This window comes from Ranitomeya imitator, chromosome 1 (assembly GCF_032444005.1).
Source record: "Ranitomeya imitator isolate aRanImi1 chromosome 1, aRanImi1.pri, whole genome shotgun sequence".
In the NCBI taxonomy this organism is placed as follows: domain Eukaryota; kingdom Metazoa; phylum Chordata; class Amphibia; order Anura; family Dendrobatidae; genus Ranitomeya; species Ranitomeya imitator.
The window spans coordinates 733,192,967-733,215,795 of record NC_091282.1 but is presented as its reverse complement, the minus strand read 5'-3'; the positions used below and the strand labels follow the sequence as shown (position 1 = coordinate 733,215,795).

Below are 22,829 nucleotides of genomic sequence, written 5' to 3'. Positions count from 1 at the left end.
CAGAACATCTGGCACAGAATTGCAATGTAATGTACAGTAGACTGAGAATTGAGTCAATTAAAAAAGTGTGTTCAATAGTAATAAGTGTGCCAAGAATAATCCCAAATTTAGCAGGTCACATCAACGCTGAGTTAAAGGAATTTTCCTCTAATATGATGGATTTGATTTGATGGATTCTGGGCATTTTATGATCCATTCCATTACCTGTTAGTGTTTTCTTTCCCACCAAGGAGGAGAGCGATCAACAACTTCTCCTTTATTGCACCAGATTCCTCCTGTCAGGATTCTTCAATATGGAGGTCAGGGATCACACCGCCTATTGTGTCCTCCATCTTCTGTTTTTAGATGTAAATGTTTTCCAGGAACATCTCAATGAACCATTCACTGAATCTATTGTTTTCTTAAGGTACCTTCACACTAAACGATATCGCTAGCGATCCGTGACGTTGCAGCGTCCTGGCTAGCGATATCGTTCAGTTTGACACGCAGCAGCGATCAGAATCCTGCTGTGATGTCGTTGGTTGGGGCTAGAAGGCCAGCACTTTCTTTGGTCGCTGGCTCTCCCGCTGACATCGCTGAATCGGCGTGTGTGACACCGATTCAGCGATGTCTTCGCTGGTAACCAGGGTAAACATCGGGTTACTAAGCGCAGGGCCGCGCTTAGTAACCCGATGTTTACCCTGGTTACCATCCTAAAAGTAAAAAAAACAAACGCTTCATACTTACCTTCAGCTGTCTGTCCCCGGCGCTGTGCTTTCCTGCACTCACTGTGAGCACAGCGGCCGGAAGGCAGAGCGGTGATGTCACCGCTCTGCTTTCCGGCCGCTGTGCTCACAGCCAGTACAGACAAGCAGAGCGCTGGGAACAGACAGCGGAAGGTAAGTATGAAGCGTTTGTTTTTTTTACTTTTAGGATGGTAACCAGGGTAAACATCGGGTTACTAAGCGCGGCCCTGCGCTTAGTAACCCGATGTTTACCCTGGTTACCGGCATCGTTGGTCGCTGGAGAGCGGTCTGTGTGACAGCTCTCCAGCGACCAAACAGCGACGCTGCAGCGATCTGGATCGTTGTCTGGATCGCTGCAGTGTCGTTTAGTGTGAAGGTACCTATAGTGTCTCCTGCCCACCAACTGCTCTGCTCAGAAAAAATACCTGTCTTATCCTCTGGAAGAAGTAAAACCTCAATCAATGATGCCAAGCCAGCTGAAGGAAGAAAAGCTAAAGATGTCTGAAGACACCATGAAATACAGGGTCAGGAGGTAAACGAACAAGAAGAGGATAAGGTAGAAGATACTAATGGGTAAGAAGAGGAATTGTCAGAAGCTGAAGAAGAACGGTCCATCCTCCACTATATCCATAACAACCTCAAAGGGAAGAGGAACATTATCTGCACCATCCTCCTCCGACCACTGGTGATGGACTGAACAGCTCCTACTCCGATAGTAATAATAGATAATAGTAACTGTTAAGAAGAAAAGGTTAGATGTGTAGCAATAACTTTACAAACACGTATAATAATATACTAAGTGTCTTCAGCGTGCCCGAAAAATATGTTTTAGTCCCAGCGGCTGCATGTCTCGTGGCTGTTCAACAACTGCAACACATGCAGGGATTGTCTAACAAACAGAAAACCCTTCAGGTGTTGCAGCTGTCAAACAACCGCGGGGACTCGAACATATTATTCAAGCACGCCGAAGACACTCGGTTAGCACACGAGAATTCTCGGATAACACCTTATCTGAGGACGTTTGCTCATCACTAGTAATGACTATAATAATCAGTACATATTTAGGAGATATTACGATATTTGTTCCAGGGGTATAGGATTCATCACCTTTCCCCGGGGTTGAGAAGGAATTTTTCCCCCTGTGGCACTAATTGGTTGAATGTGACCAGGGGGTTATGCCTTCTTCTGAATCAAGAGTTTTAGGAATAGGGATCTAATTAATAGTAAGTAGACAAATAGCAAAATAAATGTTAGTGATAATAATCATCTTATTAATTAGTAATAGTACTGTAATTAAAAAAAGAACAGAAATAGTAAATAAAATAGTGATATAAATTACAATAGTATACTATTAATATAATAAACTAGTACATTGTTATTAGGTATCAGCAGGTTTGATCCAGGGTTTTAGGATTGATTGCCTTTTCCCAGGGTTAAGTAGGAGTTTTTCCCCTTGATATAAATTGACTTAAAGGGAATCTGTCACCCCAAAATCGTATATGAGCTGCGGCCACCGGCATCAGGGGCTTATCTACAGCATTCTGTAATCTAATATATAAAGCTGAATGTGTGTGTGTGTATGTGTGTGTGTATGTGTGTGTGTATGTCAGGGATTGACATCTGCATCGTCGCAGCTACAGCCACAAAATTTTGCACAGTCAAGCGTCTGGACCCCGAGAGCGTCATAGGCTATGTTGAGAGGCGAAATTTTAACCATGCGCTTTCCAATTCACCAAACAATTTTGTCCCTATCTATATAATGGGGAAAAACTAGGCTCACGCAAAACTAGCCACATGTGCAAAACTCACCTCATGGAAAACTCGCCACATGCAAAACTTGCACACGCGGAAAAATTGCCACATGCACAAAAGTTGCAACACATGCACAAAAGTTACAACACATGCAAAAGTTGCCTCACACAAAACTTGCACATACTCAAAATACACCACACATAAAACTCGCCGCGCGCAAAACTCGCCATGCGCAAAACTTGCTGCACACAACTTGCTATACTAACCTATCACATGCAACTCGACACACAAAAAGTTGCTACACGCATGTCGCCACACAAAACTCATCTCATAAAAGTCGCTACATGCATGTCGCCACACGCAACTCAGCACACTCAACTTGACACATGAAACTCACCCTAAAATACACACAAGTCTGGTATTATCCTTCAAAAATAAAAATCTGATTAATAAGCAGACAAACTACAAGAGCAACAAATGTACCATATAGGAAATACGGCAGCTGTCAGTCACATGACCTGTCTATTATGTGTATGTGTGAGTGGAGCGCCCCCAAGGGCCAGGGGAACTCTGTACCGGGCCCTTCGGTTCTCAAGGGGGATGTCACGGTGGCTGACCCGGTGCGTGGCCCTCGGGAGGTCCGTTGTACTAGGGAAAGGTCTTTAAAGGGAAGTGTTCGTGACGCCACCTGTGGTATTCGGTCAGGGTGACCGACGCTGCTTTAAGGGGTCCGCTGGGGTGATGTAATGGCAGCTTGATGGTATACCTTCCCACAGGTGAAGTATGTCCCCAGGGCTTCCGTAGATGGTGTGAGGCGCAGTGAAGAACAAGGACACAAGGTTGCAGTCTCTTTACCTTTTACTGAAGGCTTCAGCATCCACAGTCCAGAGCACAGATCACAGGGCAGGCAGAGTCCGGCCAGTTTGGGGGCAAATCCAGAGTCCCCTTATCCAGGTGAAAATCAGTAGCCTTCCTCTAGCGCCTTGGTGTTGTAGTACCTTACTGCTAAGCCTCTCATAAGGTCCTCACAGATGTTGTAGATGTGATGTCTCCCTCTCTCTGTCCCCCAGATGGATAGGACAACCCGTATGACCGGTGGCTTGAGGCTTTTTACAGGGACTCTATCATGCCCCGGCCTCTTGTGGGTGCCACCTTGCCTCCTGGGTGTAGGGGCGGATCAGTAACTTGCAATTAGCTGTCCTGCCGGTCTCTGGAGCAAGGCATAAAGGACTGTTGCTCCCTCGGTGTTCCGGCTACCGGGATCCTGCGCCTCAGAAGGAGGCAGCCTGTGCAGGGCAGAACTCCTTCTGTTATCCACTCCTTTGCTATGACTTATTCTGTTATTCACCCTCTCTACAATACAATTCTCTTCTTGTGTCCTTTTTTAGGAACTGCCGCACTTAGGGCAGGCACAGCCCCGTATCCTTCTGTCTAGGCCTCTGACAGGCTCCCACCCCGCCAACTACCTGAGCGAAGCTCAGGCAGCAACTGCCTAACTTCCTCTCCAGGTCATCAGTTTTACCTATGTGTGAATAGTGCCCTAATAAATAGGAGCATAGCTCCCCCTGGTGGGCTGGAGTATGAAATGTGTTGTATGTTTGTGATACCTGGTAAAGAGATCCAAACCTAACATTACTCCCCCATAGAGGAGAATGATATTACTGCAACAACCAGGACCCTGGGGCGCTGCATGAGCTAATATATACTGCCAGGGGGGAGAGCTTCCTGTTGGCTGGGGATTTATCAGGCTGCCAATTTAGCTTACAAATACTGAGGTAAAAATACTGACCAAATAATGTGTGAACGAGGTCTAATACAGGAGGAGATGACATACAAGTACGTACTATATACAGGGGAGATGACACACAGGTATATACTATATACAGGAGCAGATGACACACAGGTATGTACTATGTACAGGAGGAGATGACTTACAGGTATATACTATATACAGGAGGAGATGACATACAGGTATATACTATATACAGGAGGAGATGACACACGTATATACTATATACAGGAGGAGATGACATACAGGTATATACTATATAAAAGAGGAGATGACACATACGGTAGGTATATAACGGAGGACATGACATACAGCAGGTATATACTATATACAGGGGAGATGACATACAGGTATATACTATATACAGGAGATGACATACAGGAATATACTATATATAGGAGGAGATGACATACAGGTATATACTATATACAGAAGAGATGACATACGTGTATATACTATATACAGGAGGAGATGACACATAGGTATATACAATATACAGGAGGAGATGACATTCAGGTATATACTATATACAGGGGAGATGACAAACGTATATACCGAGGGGAAAATGAGAGGTGTGAGGTGATAATGAGAGGTGTGAGGTGAAAATGAAAAGGTGTGAGTGCAAAATGAGAGGAGTGAGGGAAAATAGTGGAGTGATTGGAAAATGACAGATGTGAGGTTGAAATAAAGTGTTAGGGGGGAATGAGAGGAGTGAGGGGGGAATGAGAGGAGTGAGGGGGGAAATAAGTGGAGTGAGGGGGAAAATGAGAGGCGTGATGGGAAAATAAGAGAAGTGAGGTGCTATAACTAACCACAGATATTTACTATGCCCAGGCAATGCCGGGCTCTTCAGCTAGTGCTGTACATAAGCCCCGATTCACAGCAAGAAAACACCATATATGAATAGAATAATATACCCAATAAAACTTAACATTTAATAATATTCTTTATAATAAAAACACATACCACATACAACCTAAAACCAGTATCAGCCGTTTGACACAAAGATATAAGACCAAGATACAGGGTGCTCTCGATCCCTAGGGTCCCAACTATCTGTCCCCTACCTTGCTGCGGAGGTTGGCACCCTATATATCCTGCGCATTGGCGCCCCCGCTCAACGTAGGCTATCCCTAAATCGCCCTAATAGGCCCTTACGTGCAAGAAAAATAGAAAAAAGTCAAACAGCAGAACATACACTCAAGAACTAATAATTAATGAACTTATTGCACTTGCCCAGATACAAAAGTGCATAACATAACACACGTTTGATTGTTAAAATAGGAATGAGCAACAAACTAGCGAAAGCTGCACCAGATCCCTAGTATGACCCTACCTGCCAGTGGGGGTTGGCACCCTAGAATCCTGCGCAGATGGCGCCCCCACTCCACGTAGTCTGCCCCTAGTAACACCCTAGGCTACTTGCAAGGGGATAACAAAAAATACCATATAACATATATAGGTAGGGGCAAAAAAATAACACTTCTACCAAAAATAGAGATAATATACAATAAAGCCCAAAACAACACACCAAACAGTGTAAATAAATAGAAAAAAATCTAAATGTTTAACTTTCTCTTTAAAGTATGAAAATCTCGACGCGTTTCCCTGAGATCAGTTCATCAGGAGACATACTTATGAAAATTAAGAGAACTTATCTGAGTGACGATTCAGGAGGATAAACAGGAGGTGGTGATGGCGAAGTCAGTCGAGGGGTTCAAGAGAGGCCTGGATGTCTTCCTGGAGCAGAACAATATTGTATCATACAATTAGGTTCTGTAGAAGGACGTAGATCTGGGGATTTAGTATGATGGAATATAGGCTGAACTGGATGGACAAATGTCTTTTTTCGGCCTTACTAACTATGTTACAATGTATTATTCTATTCATATATGGTGTTTTCTTGCTGTGAATTTCTGTTTTTTTGTAGGCACCTTCATTATATGTTCTGTGATACAATACATAAGCCCCCGATGTAACCTGAAAGATGAGAAATAAAGGTTATATTGTACTCACCCAGGGGCGGTCCCGCTGTGGTCCAGGTCCGATGGGCGTCGCAGTCCGGTCCAGCGCCTCCTATCTTCATCAGATGAAGTCCTCTTCTTGTCTTCTTGCCGCGGCTCCGGCGCCAGGCCTCTCTGACCTTTACTGGCGCCTGCGCACTGCAGTACTTTGCTCTGCCCTCAACAGGAAGACAAAGTACGCCTGCACCGGAGCTGTGGCAAGAAGACAAGAAGAGGACGTCATCTAATGAAGATAAGAGGCGCTGGACCGGACCGCGACGCCCGTTGGACCCGGACCGCAGCGGGATCGCCCCTGGGTGAGTATAATATAACCTTTATTTCTCCTCTTTCAGGATACATCAGGGGCTTATCTACAGCATTACAGAATGCTGTAGATAAGCCCCTGATGCCGGTGGCCGCAGCTCAGATGCGATTTTGGGGGTGACAGATTCCCTTTAATGTGTTGTTTTTGCCTTCTTTTGGATCAACAGCTTTAATTCTAGAGAGCTCATAGTACTAGAGTAATGGTAATCATAATAAGTATTATAATATAGTAATGAAAGGATGTGATAAGAATAGTATATACACAATAATTAGGTTAGTGTAGGGCCCTGTCTGATGAGTTCATCTTGTCGTTGGCTCGCACAGTTTGATCGAAGTCTGCACTAAGAACCTCAAATTTATAAGTACAATAAATATGACAGTAATAATAAAAATCACAATACTTGAATTATTATTTGTTGTCATCTCCTTTATTTTCCCATAATTAAGAAAAACAGAAAATCCAACACGTGTGGAAACATTTGTGGCTCTGTGTCATAGTCGTGGTAAGTTGCAGGTCACAATGTGACACCATAGGAAATCTTTGCATTCAATGTTGCAAATCAGACAGCCGATTTAAATGTCACTGGTCTCCTGGCCTTAACTCACATATAGCATTTGGAACCTCGATCGTCTGATTCAGGGGTGGGCAATTAATTTTCCAGAGGGGCCACATGAGAGACCATGACTGTTGTGGAGGGCCGAACTAAGACTGAAATGAATTAAGCTCAATATTAATATCAGCATATAATATATTATAATTAATATTAATTATCACTCAACATTGAACAGAGTTAAGTATTCCGACATTACCCTACATACCGTTTGAACCCGAATACAGCCTCCCCCCGGCCAGTATATGAGGCCCGCACAGCCTCCCCCTGGCCAGCATATGAGGCCCGCACAGCCTCCCCCTGGCCAGCATATGAGGCCCGCACAGTCTCCCCCTGGCCAGCATATGAGGCCCGCACAGCCTCCCCCTGGCCAGCATATGAGGCCCTCACAGCCTCCCTCTGGCCAGCATATGAGGCCCGCACAGCCTCTCCTTGGCCAGCATATGAGGCCCGCACAGCCTCTCCCTGGCGAGCATATGAGGCCCGCACAGCCTCTCCCTGGCCAGCATATGAGGCCCGCGCAGCCTCCCCCTGGCCAGCATATGAGGCCCTCACAGCCTCCCCCTGGCCAGCATATGAGGCCCGCACAGCCTCCCCCTGGCCAGCATATGAGGCCCACGCAGCCTCCCCCTGGCCAGCATATGAGGCCCTCCCAGCCTCTCCCTGGCGAGCATATGAGGCCCGCACAGCCTCCCCCTGGCCAGCATATGAGGCCCGCACAGCCTCCCCCTGGCCAGCTTATGAGGTCAACCTGAGGCCCCTCCTTCACCAATGCAGTCAGTGTGGATATAGACAGTGAGTGGACACAGTGCAGACCATGGGCCACTGTTTTCAGCCCCTCGGCTGTCTTGGTCCGCGGGCCAAATTGAGACAGCCAGAGGGCTGGATGTGACCCGCGGGCTGCACTTTGCCCACGTCTGGTCTGATTGCTTGTTCTATATACTACAACACCACTGTATTGCAGTATACAGCAGAAATTATGGACTCTTGTGAAGCTGAGACTGTGTCTGGGCTTCAAAGGAGTACCAACATGACAGTCATGAAGGCCTTCAGCAAGCTTTAGGCTGTCATGGTAACCCTTCGGCACTCTGCAATGAAGGGTGCAGATAAGCACCTGGAATGGTTTGCCCCAAAACAGTGTGCCTTAAAAGGAAGTCCAGCCTAAGACTGGGTTCACTTTGCGTTGGAGGCGTCCGTTAGACGGACTGTGTTACACCGCGGCATAACGCGGTGTAACGCAGTACGTTAACGCCGCCATTAAGTCCTATGTCGGACGCATCGCTAGCGCATGCCCAAAATGGGCGTGCGTTAGCGATGTGCCGTCATTGAGTGATGGACCCTGGGACGCGGGCTGCAGCGTTTCTGGGTCTGTCACTGCTTGCGCAGATAGAGCATCTGCTAGCTCTATCTGCACTAGCGATATGACATGTTGGCACTTGCGTTAACGCAGCCCGTTTAACACATGTGTTGAACGGGCTGCTTTAACGCAATGTGAACCTAGCCTTAGGCTACAAGTCCGTTACTTACAGAGTGCAATGTAAGGTTTCATAAATCTGCAGTCACATGGGCTACAAGTCTAACAATTAGGCCGGGGTCACACTAGCGTATTGCATCCGATGCGAGATCATCGCATGCGATATGCTAATGACCCTCGGCTCCTGTTCGCAGCAGAGCAGGAGCCGAGTGTCATGCGTCTGTGCTCCGATTCTCTCGCACAGGGAGGATCGGAGCACAGCTGCGGAGGAGGCGGAGAAATGAATTTCTCCATCTCCTCCATTGCTGGGGTCCGCTTATAGCGCACATCACTCGGATGATATCCGAGTGGTGTGCGCTGTCTCACTCGCACCCATAGGCTTATATAGGTGCGAGTGAGCCGAGAGTTTTCCTCGGTCCGAGACCATCGCAGCATGCTGCGATGGTCTCGGACCGAGGAAAACGGCCGACAAAAAGTCGGCTGCTGGGAGCTGCCCCATAACTTATCATTGGTCCGAGTGCAAAGCGATTTTTTTATCGCATTGCACTCGGCGGTATTACGGTCTAGTGTGACCCTGGCCTTACTCTAAGGATGTTCAATCCCTTTCAATGCTGCTGTCAGAGACTGACAGCAGCATTTAAGGGGTCAGCACATGCTCTCTGTATAACACAGCCAGGTATGGTGTGGACTGAGGTCCATACGCCCGCACGCGACTTGTGCAATCCATGGACGGCGGATAGCAGGATGGGGTTATCACATGGTGTCCTATGGACCTGGCCCGTGGACGTCACAGGAGCACCAAGACGACAACGTGGGAGCCTTAAGAAGGCCCCTGGTTGCCATAGTAACCCATTGACGAAAATATTGAAAATGGCAAAAAAAAAAAAGAAAAAAATATTGAAATATGACAATATATGCACAAAACTGAAAAACTGTCCGTTCAAACCCGATGCAGACGTCCTGAGACTGGAAAGCAGACGAAACCTGACTGACCTCAAAATAAGTGATCAGGGTCTGTCAGGCACCGATGGTGAACGCCGCGCAACATGTCCTATTAGAAATGGAGGTGACAGCGCGGTCAGATATCAGATACGTCAATAAGGTCTCACATCATATCCGGTATCTTCATAATTGTGGATTCATAAAGGTGGGATCAGAGCTCAGCATTTCCCTGTAATAAAAAGGTATTACAAATATAAAATAATACCAGATTGTATAAATTAATGGTAATTAATCGGGTTTGGTTCATAATAAATATTCTAAGAACCCTGGTGGGATTAAAGGGTTAAGATGCACTGCAAAGTAAAGAACTACTTAATATATGTAGCAGGGAATAAGTTCTATCTCCCCTTATGCGACATTGGTAGCTCCCACTTTTGTTCACATTTCCTCTGTTAGACTGTTCCACTTCTATTACGTGGGTGTATGCCAAAGAAGGCGTCTGGTTTCCATAGTGACCCGACTGGTTAAAGTAATTAGGCCCTGATTTTTGGAGCGAATACTAACCCTGAGAGCGAGAATGACTTCGGGTCTGTCGGTGCCGGACTGCAAGGCGGTGTCCGTGGTCTTGGAGCATTTCATGGAAGTTGGTAGGAGTCTGTGAGAGGAGCCGTCTGTCGCGGAGGCACATGCAGTGATACCCGTGAAGTGCTGCGGCGGTAGCGCGCGGTAATGGTGTGTACACATGGAATGGAGACGCGTCCTGTGTGTGTGCACTGAGGAGGCTGCCCCACATATACTGCCCTGCTGTATCACTGCACCGCCATAACAGTGCCCCCCACAGCCTGCCCCACATATACTGCCCTGCTGTATCACTGCACCGCCATAACAGTGCCCCCCACAGCCTGCCCCACATATACTGCCCTGCTGTATCACTGCACCGCCATAACAGTGCCCCCCACAGCCTGCCCCACATATACTGCCCTGCTGTATCACTGCACCGCCATAACAGTGCCCCCCACAGCCTGCCCCACATATACTGCTCTGCTGTATCACTGCACCGCCATAACAGTGCCCCCCACAGCCTGCCCCACATATACTGCCCCGCTGTATCACTGCACCGCCATAACAGTGCCCCCCACAGCCTGCCCCACATATACTGCTCTGCTGTATCACTGCACCGCCATAACAGTGCCCCCCACAGCCTGCCCCACATATACTGCTCTGCTGTATCACTGCACCGCCATAACAGTGCCCCCCACTGCCTGCCCCACATATACTGCCCTGCTGTATCACTGCACCGCCATAACAGTGCCCCCCACAGCCTGCTCCACATATACTGCCCTGCTGTATAACTGCACCGCCATAACTGTGCCCCCACAGCCTGCCCCACATATACTGCCCTGCTGTATCACTGCACCGCCATAACAGTGCCCCCCACAGCCTGCCCCACATATACTGCCCTGCTGTATCACTGCACCGCCATAACAGTGCCCCCCACAGCCTGCCCCACATATACTGCCCTGCTGTATCACTGCACCGCCATAACAGTGCCCCCCACAGCCTGCCCCACATATACTGCCCTGCTGTATCACTGCACCGCCATAACAGTGCCCCCCACAGCCTGCCCCACATATACTGCCCTGCTGTATCACTGCACCGCCATAACAGTGCCCCCCACAGCCTGCCCCACATATACTGCTCTGCTGTATCACTGCACCGCCATAACAGTGCCCCCCACAGCCTGCCCCACATATACTGCCCCGCTGTATCACTGCACCGCCATAACAGTGCCCCCCACAGCCTGCCCCACATATACTGCTCTGCTGTATCACTGCACCGCCATAACAGTGCCCCCCACAGCCTGCCCCACATATACTGCTCTGCTGTATCACTGCACCGCCATAACAGTGCCCCCCACTGCCTGCCCCACATATACTGCCCTGCTGTATCACTGCACCGCCATAACAGTGCCCCCCACAGCCTGCTCCACATATACTGCCCTGCTGTATAACTGCACCGCCATAACTGTGCCCCCACAGCCTGCCCCACATATACTGCCCTGCTGTATCACTGCACCGCCATAACAGTGCCCCCCACAGCCTGCCCCACATATACTGCCCTGCTGTATCACTGCACCGCCATAACAGTGCCCCCCACAGCCTGCTCCACATATACTGCCCTGCTGTATAACTGCACCGCCATAACAGTGCCCCCCACAGCCTGCCCCACATATACTGCCCCGCTGTATCACTGCACCGCCATAACAGTGCCCCCCACAGCCTGCCCCACATATACTGCTCTGCTGTATCACTGCACCGCCATAACAGTGCCCCCCACAGCCTGCCCCACATATACTGCTCTGCTGTATCACTGCACCGCCATAACAGTGCCCCCCACTGCCTGCCCCACATATACTGCCCTGCTGTATCACTGCACCGCCATAACAGTGCCCCCCACAGCCTGCTCCACATATACTGCCCTGCTGTATAACTGCACCGCCATAACTGTGCCCCGCACAGCCTGCCCCACTGCCCCGCTGTATCACTGCACCGCCATCACTGTGCGCCCCACAGCCTGCCCCACATATACTGCCCTGCTGTATCACTGCACCGCCATAACAGTGCCACCCACAGCCTGCCCCACATATACTTGCCTGCTGTATCACTGCACCGCCATAACAGTGCCCCCCACAGCCTGCCCCACATATACTGCCCTGCTGTATCACTGCACCGCCATAACAGTGCCCCCCACAGCCTGCCCCACATATGCTGCCCCGCTGTATCACTGCACCGCCATAACAGTGCCCCCCACAGCCTGCCCCACATATACTGCCCCGCTGTATCACTGCACCGCCATAACAGTGCCCCCCACAGCCTGCCCCACATATACTGCCCTGCTGTATCACTGCACCGCCATAACAGTGCCCCCCAAAGCCTGCCCCACATATACTGCCCTGCTGTATCACTGCACCGCCATAACAGTGCCCCCACAGCCTGCCCCACATATACTGCCCCGCTGTATCACTGCACCGCCATAACTGTGCCCCCCACAGCCTGCCCCACATATACTGCCCCGCTGTATCACTGCACCGCCATAACTGTGCCCCCCACAGCCTGCCCCACATATACTGCCCCGCTGTATCACTGCACCGCCATAACTGTGCCCCCCACAGCCTACCCCACATATACTGCTCTGCTGTATCACTGCTCCGCCATAACTGTGCCCCCACAGTCTGCCCCACATATACTGCCCCGCTGTATCACTGCACCGCCATAACTGTGCCCCCCACAGCAGGCCCCACATATACTGCCCTGCTGTATCACTGCACCGCCATAACTGTGCCCCCCCACAGCCTGCCCCACATATACTGCCCTGCTGTATCACTGCACCGCCATAACAGTGCCACCCACAGCCTGCCCCACATATACTTGCCTGCTGTATCACTGCACCGCCATAACAGTGCCCCCCACAGCCTGCCCCACATATACTGCCCTGCTGTATCACTGCACCGCCATAACAGTGCCCCCCACAGCCTGCCCCACATATGCTGCCATGCTGTATCACTGCACCGCCATAACAGTGCCCTTCACAGCCTGCCCGACATATACTGCCCTGCTGTATCACTGCACCGCCATAACAGTGCCCCCCACAGCCTGCCCCACATATACTGCCCTGCTGTATCACTGCACCGCCATAACTGTGCCCCCCACAGCCTGCCCCACATATACTGCCCTGCTGTATCACTGCACCGCCATAACTGTGCCCCCCACAGCCTGCCCCACATATACTGCCCTGCTGTATCACTGCACCGCCATAACAGTGCCCCCCACAGCCTGCCCCACATATACTGCCCTGCTGTATCACTGCACCGCCATAACTGTGCCCTCCACAGCCTGCCCTACATATATTGCCCTGCTGTATCACTGCACCGCCATAACAGTGCCCCCCACAGTCTGCCCCACATATACTGCCCTGCTATATCACTGCACCGCCATAACAGTGCCCCCCACAGTCTGCCCCACTACCCTGCTGTATCACTGCACCGCCATAACAGTGCCCCCCACAGCCTGCCCCACATATACTGCCCCGCTTTATCACTGCACCGCCATAACAGTGCCCCCACAGCCTGCCCCACATATACTTCCCTGCTGTATCACTGCACCGGCATAACTGTGCCCCCCACAGCCTGCCCCACATATACTGCCCTGCTGTATCACTGCACCACCATAACAGTGCCCCCCACAGCCTGCCCCACATATACTGCCCTGCTGTATCACTGCACCGCCATAACAGTGCCCCCCACAGCCTGCCCCACATATACTGCCCTGCTGTATCACTGCACCGCCATAACAGTGCCCCCCACAGCCTGCCCCACATATACTGCCCTGCTGTATCACTGCACCGCCATAACTGTGCCCCGCACAGCCTGCCTGTTATGACCTGATGGTCAGGACAATAATGGACCTGGTGGTTAAGAGAACACGGAAGGACCTGACAGTTACTGATAATAAGGACGAGCTCTGGGACGTGGGAACTCTGCTGACCGCAATCCCTAATCCTATCAAACACACTAGAAATAGCCGTGGATTGCGCCTAACGCTCCCTATGCAACTCGGCACAGCCTAAGGAACTAGCTAGCCCTGAAGAAAGAAAAATAAAGCCTACCTTGCCTCAGAGAAATTCCCCAAAGGAAAAGGCAGCCCCCCACATATAATGACTGTGAGTAAAGATGAAAATACAAACACAGAGATGAAATAGATTTAGCAAAGTGAGGCCCGACTTACTGAACAGACCGAGGATAGGAAAGGTTACTTTGCGGTCAGCACAAAAACCTACAAAAAGACCACGCAGAGGGCGCAAAAAGAGCCTCCGCACCGACTCACGGTGCGGAGGCGCTCCCTCTGCGTCCCAGAGCTTCCAGCAAGCAAGACAACAATAAAAATAGCAAGCTGGACAGAAAAATAGCAAACCAAAGAAATACAAGCTGGAACTTAGCTTCTGCTGGGAAGACAGGTCACAAGAACGATCCAGGAGTGAACTAGACCAATACTGGAACATTGACAGGTGGCATGGAGCAAAGATCTAAGTGGAGTTAAATAGAGCAGCCTGCTAACGAATTAACCTCGTCACCTGTGGAAGGAAACTCAGAAACACCCACCAGAGGAAGTCCATGGACAGAACCAGCCGAAGTACCATTCATGACCACAGGAGGGAGCCCGACAACAGAATTCACAACACCTGCCCCACTGCCCTGCTGTATCACTGCATCGCCATAACAGTGCCCCCCCACAGCCTGCCCCACTGCCCTGCTGTATCACTGCACCGCCATAACAGTGCCCCCCACAGTCTGCCCCACTACCCTGCTGTATCACTGCACCGCCATAACTGTGCCCCCCACAGCCTGCCCCACATATACTGCCCTGCTGTATCACTGCACCGCCATAACTGTGCCCCCCACAGTCTGCCCCACATATACTGCTCCACTGTATCACTGCACCGCCATAACTGTGCCCCCCATAGCAGGCCCCACATATACTGCCCTGCTGTATCACTGCACCGCCATAACTGTGCCCCCCACAGCCTGTCCACATATACTGCCCCGCTGTATCACTGCACCGCCATAACTGTGCCCCCACAGCCTGCCCCACATATACTGCCCTGCTGTATCACTGCACCGCCATAACAGTGCCCCCCACAGCCTGCCCCACATATACTTCCCTGCTGTATCACTGCACCGGCATAACTGTGCCCCCCACAGCCTGCCCCACATATACTGCTCCACTGTATCACTGCACCGCCATAACAGTGCCCCCCACTGCCTGCCCCACATATACTGCCCTGCTGTATCACTGCACCGCCATAACAGTGCCCCCCACAGCCTGCTCCACATATACTGCCCTGCTGTATCACTGCACCGCCATAACTGTGCCCCGCACAGCCTGCCCCACTGCCCTGCTGTATCACTGCACCGCCATAACAGTGCCCCCCCACAGCCTGCCCCACTGCCCTGCTGTATCACTGCACCGCCATAACAGTGCCCCCCACAGTCTGCCCCACTACCCTGCTGTATCACTGCACCGCCATAACTGTGCCCCCCACAGCCTGCCCCACATATACTGCCCTGCTGTATCACTGCACCGCCATAACTGTGCCCCCCACAGCCTGCCCCACATATACTGCCCCGCTGTATCACTGCACCGCCATAAAAGTGCCCCCCACAGCCTGCCCCACATATACTGCCCCGCTGTATCACTGCACCGCCATAACAGTGCCCCCCACAGCCTGCCCCACAGATACTGCCCTGCTGTATCACTGCACCGCCATAACAGTGCCCCCCAAAGCCTGCCCCACATATACTGCCCTGCTGTATCACTGCACCGCCATAACAGTGCCCCCACAGCCTGCCCCACATATACTGCCCCGCTGTATCACTGCACCGCCATAACTGTGCCCCCCACAGCCTGCCCCACATATACTGCCCCGCTGTATCACTGCACCGCCATAACTGTGCCCCCCACAGCCTGCCCCACATATACTGCCCCGCTGTATCACTGCACCGCCATAACTGTGCCCCCCACAGCCTGCCCCACATATACTGCTCTGCTGTATCACTGCACCGCCATAACTGTGCCCCCACAGCCTACCCCACATATACTGCTCTGCTGTATCACTGCTCCGCCATAACTGTGCCCCCACAGTCTGCCCCCCATATACTGCCCCGCTGTATCACTGCACCGCCATAACTGTGCCCCCCACAGCAGGCCCCACATATACTGCCCTGCTGTATCACTGCACCGCCATAACTGTGCCCCCCCACAGCCTGCCCCACATATACTGCCCTGCTGTATCACTGCACCGCCATAACAGTGCCACCCACAGCCTGCCCCACATATACTTGCCTGCTGTATCACTGCACCGCCATAACAGTGCCCCCCACAGCCTGCCCCACATATACTGCCCTGCTGTATCACTGCACCGCCATAACAGTGCCCCCCACAGCCTGCCCCACATATGCTGCCATGCTGTATCACTGCACCGCCATAACAGTGCCCTTCACAGCCTGCCCGACATATACTGCCCTGCTGTATCACTGCACCGCCATAACAGTGCCCCCCACAGCCTGCCCCACATATACTGCCCTGCTGTATCACTGCACCGCCATAACTGTGCCCCCCACAGCCTGCCCCACATATACTGCCCTGCTGTTTCACTGCACCGCCATAACTGTGCCCCCCACAGCCTGCCCCACATATACTGCCCTGCTGTATCACTGCACCGCCATAACAGTGCCCCCCACAGCCTGCCCCACATATACTGCCCTGCTGTATCACTGCACCGCCATAACTGTGCCCTCCACAGCCTGCCCTACATATATTGCCCTGCTGTATCACTGCACCGCCATAACAGTGCCCCCCATAGTCTGCCCCGCATATACTGCCCTGCTGTATCACTGCACCGCCATAACAGTGCCCCCCACAGTCTGCCCCACTACCCTGCTGTATCACTGCACCGCCATAACAGTGCCCCCCACAGCCTGCCCCACACATAGTGCCCTGCTGTATCACTGCACCGCCATAACAGTGCCCCCCACAGTCTGCCCCACATATACTGCCCCGCTTTATCACTGCACCGCCATAACAGTGCCCCCACAGCCTGCCCCACATATACTTCCCTGCTGTATCACTGCACCGGCATAACTGTGCCCCCCACAGCCTGCCCCACATATACTGCCCTGCTGTATCACTGCACCACCATAACAGTGCCCCCCACAGCCTGCCCCACATATACTGCCCTGCTGTATCACTGCACCGCCATAACAGTGCCCCCCACAGCCTGCCCCACATATACTGCCCTGCTGTATCACTGCACCGCCACAACTGTGCCCCGCACAGCCTGCCTGTTATGACCTGATGGTCAGGACAATAATGGACCTGGTGGTTAAGAGAACACGGAAGGACCTGACAGTTACTGATAATAAGGACGAGCTCTGGGACGTGGGAACTCTGCTGACCGCAATCCCTAATCCTATCAAACACACTAGAAATAGCCGTGGATTGCGCCTAACGCTCCCTATGCAACTCGGCACAGCCTAAGGAACTAGCTAGCCCTGAAGAAAGAAAAATAAAGCCTACCTTGCCTCAGAGAAATTCCCCAAAGGAAAAGGCAGCCCCCCACATATAATGACTGTGAGTAAAGATGAAAATACAAACACAGAGATGAAATAGATTTAGCAAAGTGAGGCCCGACTTACTGAACAGACCGAGGATAGGAAAGGTTACTTTGCGGTCAGCACAAAAACCTACAAAAAGACCACGCAGAGGGCGCAAAAAGAGCCTCCGCACCGACTCACGGTGCGGAGGCGCTCCCTCTGCGTCCCAGAGCTTCCAGCAAGCAAGACAACAAATTAAATAGCAAGCTGGACAGAAAAATAGCAAACCAAAGAAATACAAGCTGGAACTTAGCTTCTGCTGGGAAGACAGGTCACAAGAACGATCCAGGAGTGAACTAGACCAATACTGGAACATTTACAGGTGGCATGGAGCAAAGATCTAAGTGGAGTTAAATAGAGCAGCCTGCTAACGAATTAACCTCGTCACCTGTGGAAGGAAACTCAGAAACACCCACCAGAGGAAGTCCATGGACAGAACCAGCCGAAGTACCATTCATGACCACAGGAGGGAGCCCGACAACAGAATTCACAACACCTGCCCCACTGCCCAGCTGTATCACTGCATAGCCATAACAGTGCCCCCCCACAGCCTGCCCCACTGCCCTGCTGTATCACTGCACCGCCATAACAGTGCCCCCCACAGTCTGCCCCACTACCCTGCTGTATCACTGCACCGCCATAACTGTGCCCCCCACAGCCTGCCCCACATATACTGCCCTGCTGTATCACTGCACCGCCATAACTGTGCCCCCCACAGTCTGCCCCACATATACTGCTCCACTGTATCACTGCACCGCCATAACTGTGCCCCCCACAGCAGGCCCCACATATACTGCCCTGCTGTATCTCTGCACCGCCATAACTGTGCCCCCCACAGCCTGCCCCACATATACTGCCCCGCTGTATCACTGCACCGCCATAAAAGTGCCCCCCACAGCCTGCCCCACATATACTGCCCCGCTGTATCACTGCACCGCCATAACAGTGCCCCCCACAGCCTGCCCCACATATACTGCCCCGCTGTATCACTGCACCGCCAAAACAGTGCCCCCACAGTCTGCCCCACATATACTGCCCTGCTGTATCACTGCACCGCCATAACAGTGCCCCCCACAGCCTGCCCCACATATACTGCCCCGCTGTATCACTGCACCGCCATAACTGTTCCCCCCACAGCCTGCCCCGACATATACAGTCATGGACAAAAATTTTGAGAATGAGACAAATATTAATTTTTCCAAAGTCTACTGCTTCATTTTTTCTAATGACAATTTGCATATACTCCTGAATGTCAGAGTGATCAGCTTAACAGCAATTACTGTACTTGCAAAGTCAACATTTGCCCAGAAAATGAACTTTAACCCCCAAAACACATTTCAACATCATTGCAGTCCTGCCTTAAAAGGAGCAGCTAACATCATTTTAGTGATTGATCCATTAACACAGGTGTGGGTGTTGATGAGGACAGGGCTGGCGATCAATCAGTCATGATTAAGTAAGAATGACATCACTGGACACTTTAAAAGGAGGCTGGTGCTTGGTATCATTGTTTCTCTTCAGTTAACCATGGTTATCTCTAAAGAAACACGTGCAGCCATCATTGCACTGCACAAAAATGGCCTAACAGGGAAGAATATCACAGCTACAAAGATTGCACCTCAGTCAACAATCTGTTGCATCATCAAGAACTTCGAGGAGAGAGCTTCCATTGTTGTCAAAAAGACTCCAGGGCGCCCAAGATAAACCAGCAAGCGCCAGGACCGTATCTTAAAACTGTTTCAGCTGCGGGATCGGACTACCAGCAGTGCCGAGCTTGCTCAGGAATGGCAGCAGGCTGGTGTGAGTGCTTCTGCACGCACTGTGAGGCGGAGACTCTTTGAGCAAGGCCTGGTTTCAAGGAGGGTAGCAAAAAAGCCACTTCTCTCCAGAAAAAACATCAGGGACCGACTGATATTTTGCAAAAGGTACAGGGAGTTGACTGCTGAGGACTGGGGCAAAGTCATTTTCTCTGATGAATCCCTTTTTCGATTGGGACATCTGGAAAACAGCTTATTCGGAGAAGAGGTGAGCGCTGCCACCAGTCTTGTCTCATGCCAACTGTAAAGCATCCTGAAACCATTCATGTCTGGGGTTGCTTCTAAGCCAAGGAAATCGGCTCACTCACAGTCTTGCCTAAAAACACAGCCATGAATAAAGAATGGTATCAGAATGTCCTCCAAGAGCAACTTCTCCCAACCGTCCAAGAGCAGTTTGGCACCCAACAATGCCTTTTCAAGCATGATGGAGCATCTTGCCATAAAGCAAAGGTGATAACTAAATGGCTCATGGAACAAAACATAGAGATTTTGGGTCCATGGCCTGGAAACTCCCCAGATCTTAATCCCATTGAGAACTTGTGGTCAATCATCAAGAGACAGGTGGACAAACAAAAACCAACAAATTCTGGCAAAATGCAAGCATTGATTATGCAAGAATGGACTGCTATCAGTCAGGATTTGGTCCAGAAGTTGATTGAGAGCATGCCAGGGAGAATTGCAGAGGTCTTGAAGAAGAAGGGTCAACACTGCAAATATTGAATTGCTGCATTAACTCATTCTAACTGTCAATATAACCTATTGGTACTCATAATATGATTGCAATTATATTTCTGTATGTGATATAAACATCAGACAAACACTAATAAAAACCAGAGGGCAGCAGATCATGTGAAAATATAATTTTGGTGTCATTCTCAAAAATTTTGGCCATGACTGTACTGCCCTGCTGTATCACTGCACCGCCATAACTGTGCCCCCACAGTCTGCCCCACATATACTGCCCCGCTGTATCACTGCACCGCCATAACTGTGCCCCCCACAGCCTGCCCCACATATACTGCTCTGCTGTATCACTGCACCGCCATAACTGTGCCCCCACAGCCTACCCCACATATACTGCTCTGCTGTATCACTGCTCCGCCATAACTGTGCCCCCACAGTCTGCCCCACATATACTGCCCCGCTGTATCACTGCACCGCCATAACTGTGCCCCCCACAGCAGGCCCCACATATACTGCCCTGCTGTATCACTGCACCGCCATAACTGTGCCCCCCCACAGCCTGCCCCACATATACTGCCCTGCTGTATCACTGCACCGCCATAACAGTGCCACCCACAGCCTGCCCCACATATACTTGCCTGCTGTATCACTGCACCGCCATAACAGTGCCCTTCACAGCCTGCCCGACATATACTGCCCTGCTGTATCACTGCACCGCCATAACAGTGCCCCCCACAGCCTGCCCCACATATACTGCCCTGCTGTATCACTGCACCGCCATAACTGTGCCCCCCACAGCCTGCCCCACATATACTGCCCTGCTGTATCACTGCACCGCCATAACTGTGCCCCCCACAGCCTGCCCCACATATACTGCCCTGCTGTATCACTGCACCGCCATAACAGTGCCCCCCACAGCCTGCCCCACATATACTGCCCTGCTGTATCACTGCACCGCCATAACTGTGCCCTCCACAGCCTGCCCTACATATATTGCCCTGCTGTATCACTGCACCGCCATAACAGTGCCCCCCACAGTCTGCCCCACATATACTGCCCTGCTGTATCACTGCACCGCCATAACAGTGCCCCCCACAGTCTGCCCCACTACCCTGCTGTATCACTGCACCGCCATAACAGTGCCCCCCACAGCCTGCCCCACACATAGTGCCCTGCTGTATCACTGCACCGCCATAACAGTGCCCCCCACAGTCTGCCCCACATATACTGCCCCGCTTTATCACTGCACCGCCATAACAGTGCCCCCACAGCCTGCCCCACATATACTTCCCTGCTGTATCACTGCACCGGCATAACTGTGCCCCCCACAGCCTGCCCCACATATACTGCCCTGCTGTATCACTGCACCACCATAACAGTGCCCCCCACAGCCTGCCCCACATATACTGCCCTGCTGTATCACTGCACCGCCATAACAGTGCCCCCCACAGCCTGCCCCACATATACTGCCCTGCTGTATCACTGCACCGCCACAACTGTGCCCCGCACAGCCTGCCTGTTATGACCTGATGGTCAGGACAATAATGGACCTGGTGGTTAAGAGAACACGGAAGGACCTGACAGTTACTGATAATAAGGACGAGCTCTGGGACGTGGGAACTCTGCTGACCGCAATCCCTAATCCTATCAAACACACTAGAAATAGCCGTGGATTGCGCCTAACGCTCCCTATGCAACTCGGCACAGCCTAAGGAACTAGCTAGCCCTGAAGAAAGAAAAATAAAGCCTACCTTGCCTCAGAGAAATTCCCCAAAGGAAAAGGCAGCCCCCCACATATAATGACTGTGAGTAAAGATGAAAATACAAACACAGAGATGAAATAGATTTAGCAAAGTGAGGCCCGACTTACTGAACAGACCGAGGATAGGAAAGGTTACTTTGCGGTCAGCACAAAAACCTACAAAAAGACCACGCAGAGGGCGCAAAAAGAGCCTCCGCACCGACTCACGGTGCGGAGGCGCTCCCTCTGCGTCCCAGAGCTTCCAGCAAGCAAGACAACAATAAAAATAGCAAGCTGGACAGAAAAATAGCAAACCAAAGAAATACAAGCTGGAACTTAGCTTCTGCTGGGAAGACAAGTCACAAGAACGATCCAGGAGTGAACTAGACCAATACTGGAACATTGACAGGTGGCATGGAGCAAAGATCTAAGTGGAGTTAAATAGAGCAGCCTGCTAACGAATTAACCTCGTCACCTGTGGAAGGAAACTCAGAAACACCCACCAGAGGAAGTCCATGGACAGAACCAGCCGAAGTACCATTCATGACCACAGGAGGGAGCCCGACAACAGAATTCACAACACCTGCCCCACTGCCCTGCTGTATCACTGCATCGCCATAACAGTGCCCCCCCACAGCCTGCCCCACTGCCCTGCTGTATCACTGCACCGCCATAACAGTGCCCCCCACAGTCTGCCCCACTACCCTGCTGTATCACTGCACCGCCATAACTGTGCCCCCCACAGCCTGCCCCACATA

The 22,829-nt window shown here is 51.2% G+C and overlaps 1 protein-coding gene across 1 annotated transcript in view; it reads left to right on the top strand.

The window, feature by feature from the left end:
- Positions 1 to 10,129: 10,129 nt before the first annotated feature.
- Positions 10,130 to 22,829, top strand: part of CCDC175 (coiled-coil domain containing 175) — a 182,128-nt gene continuing 169,428 nt past the window's right edge. Inside the window, exon 1 of the mRNA XM_069733423.1 lies at positions 10,130 to 10,267. Within this exon, the coding sequence (XP_069589524.1) occupies positions 10,198 to 10,267 (70 nt within the window). The 5' untranslated portion in view covers positions 10,130 to 10,197. The remainder of the gene's footprint in view (positions 10,268 to 22,829) is intronic.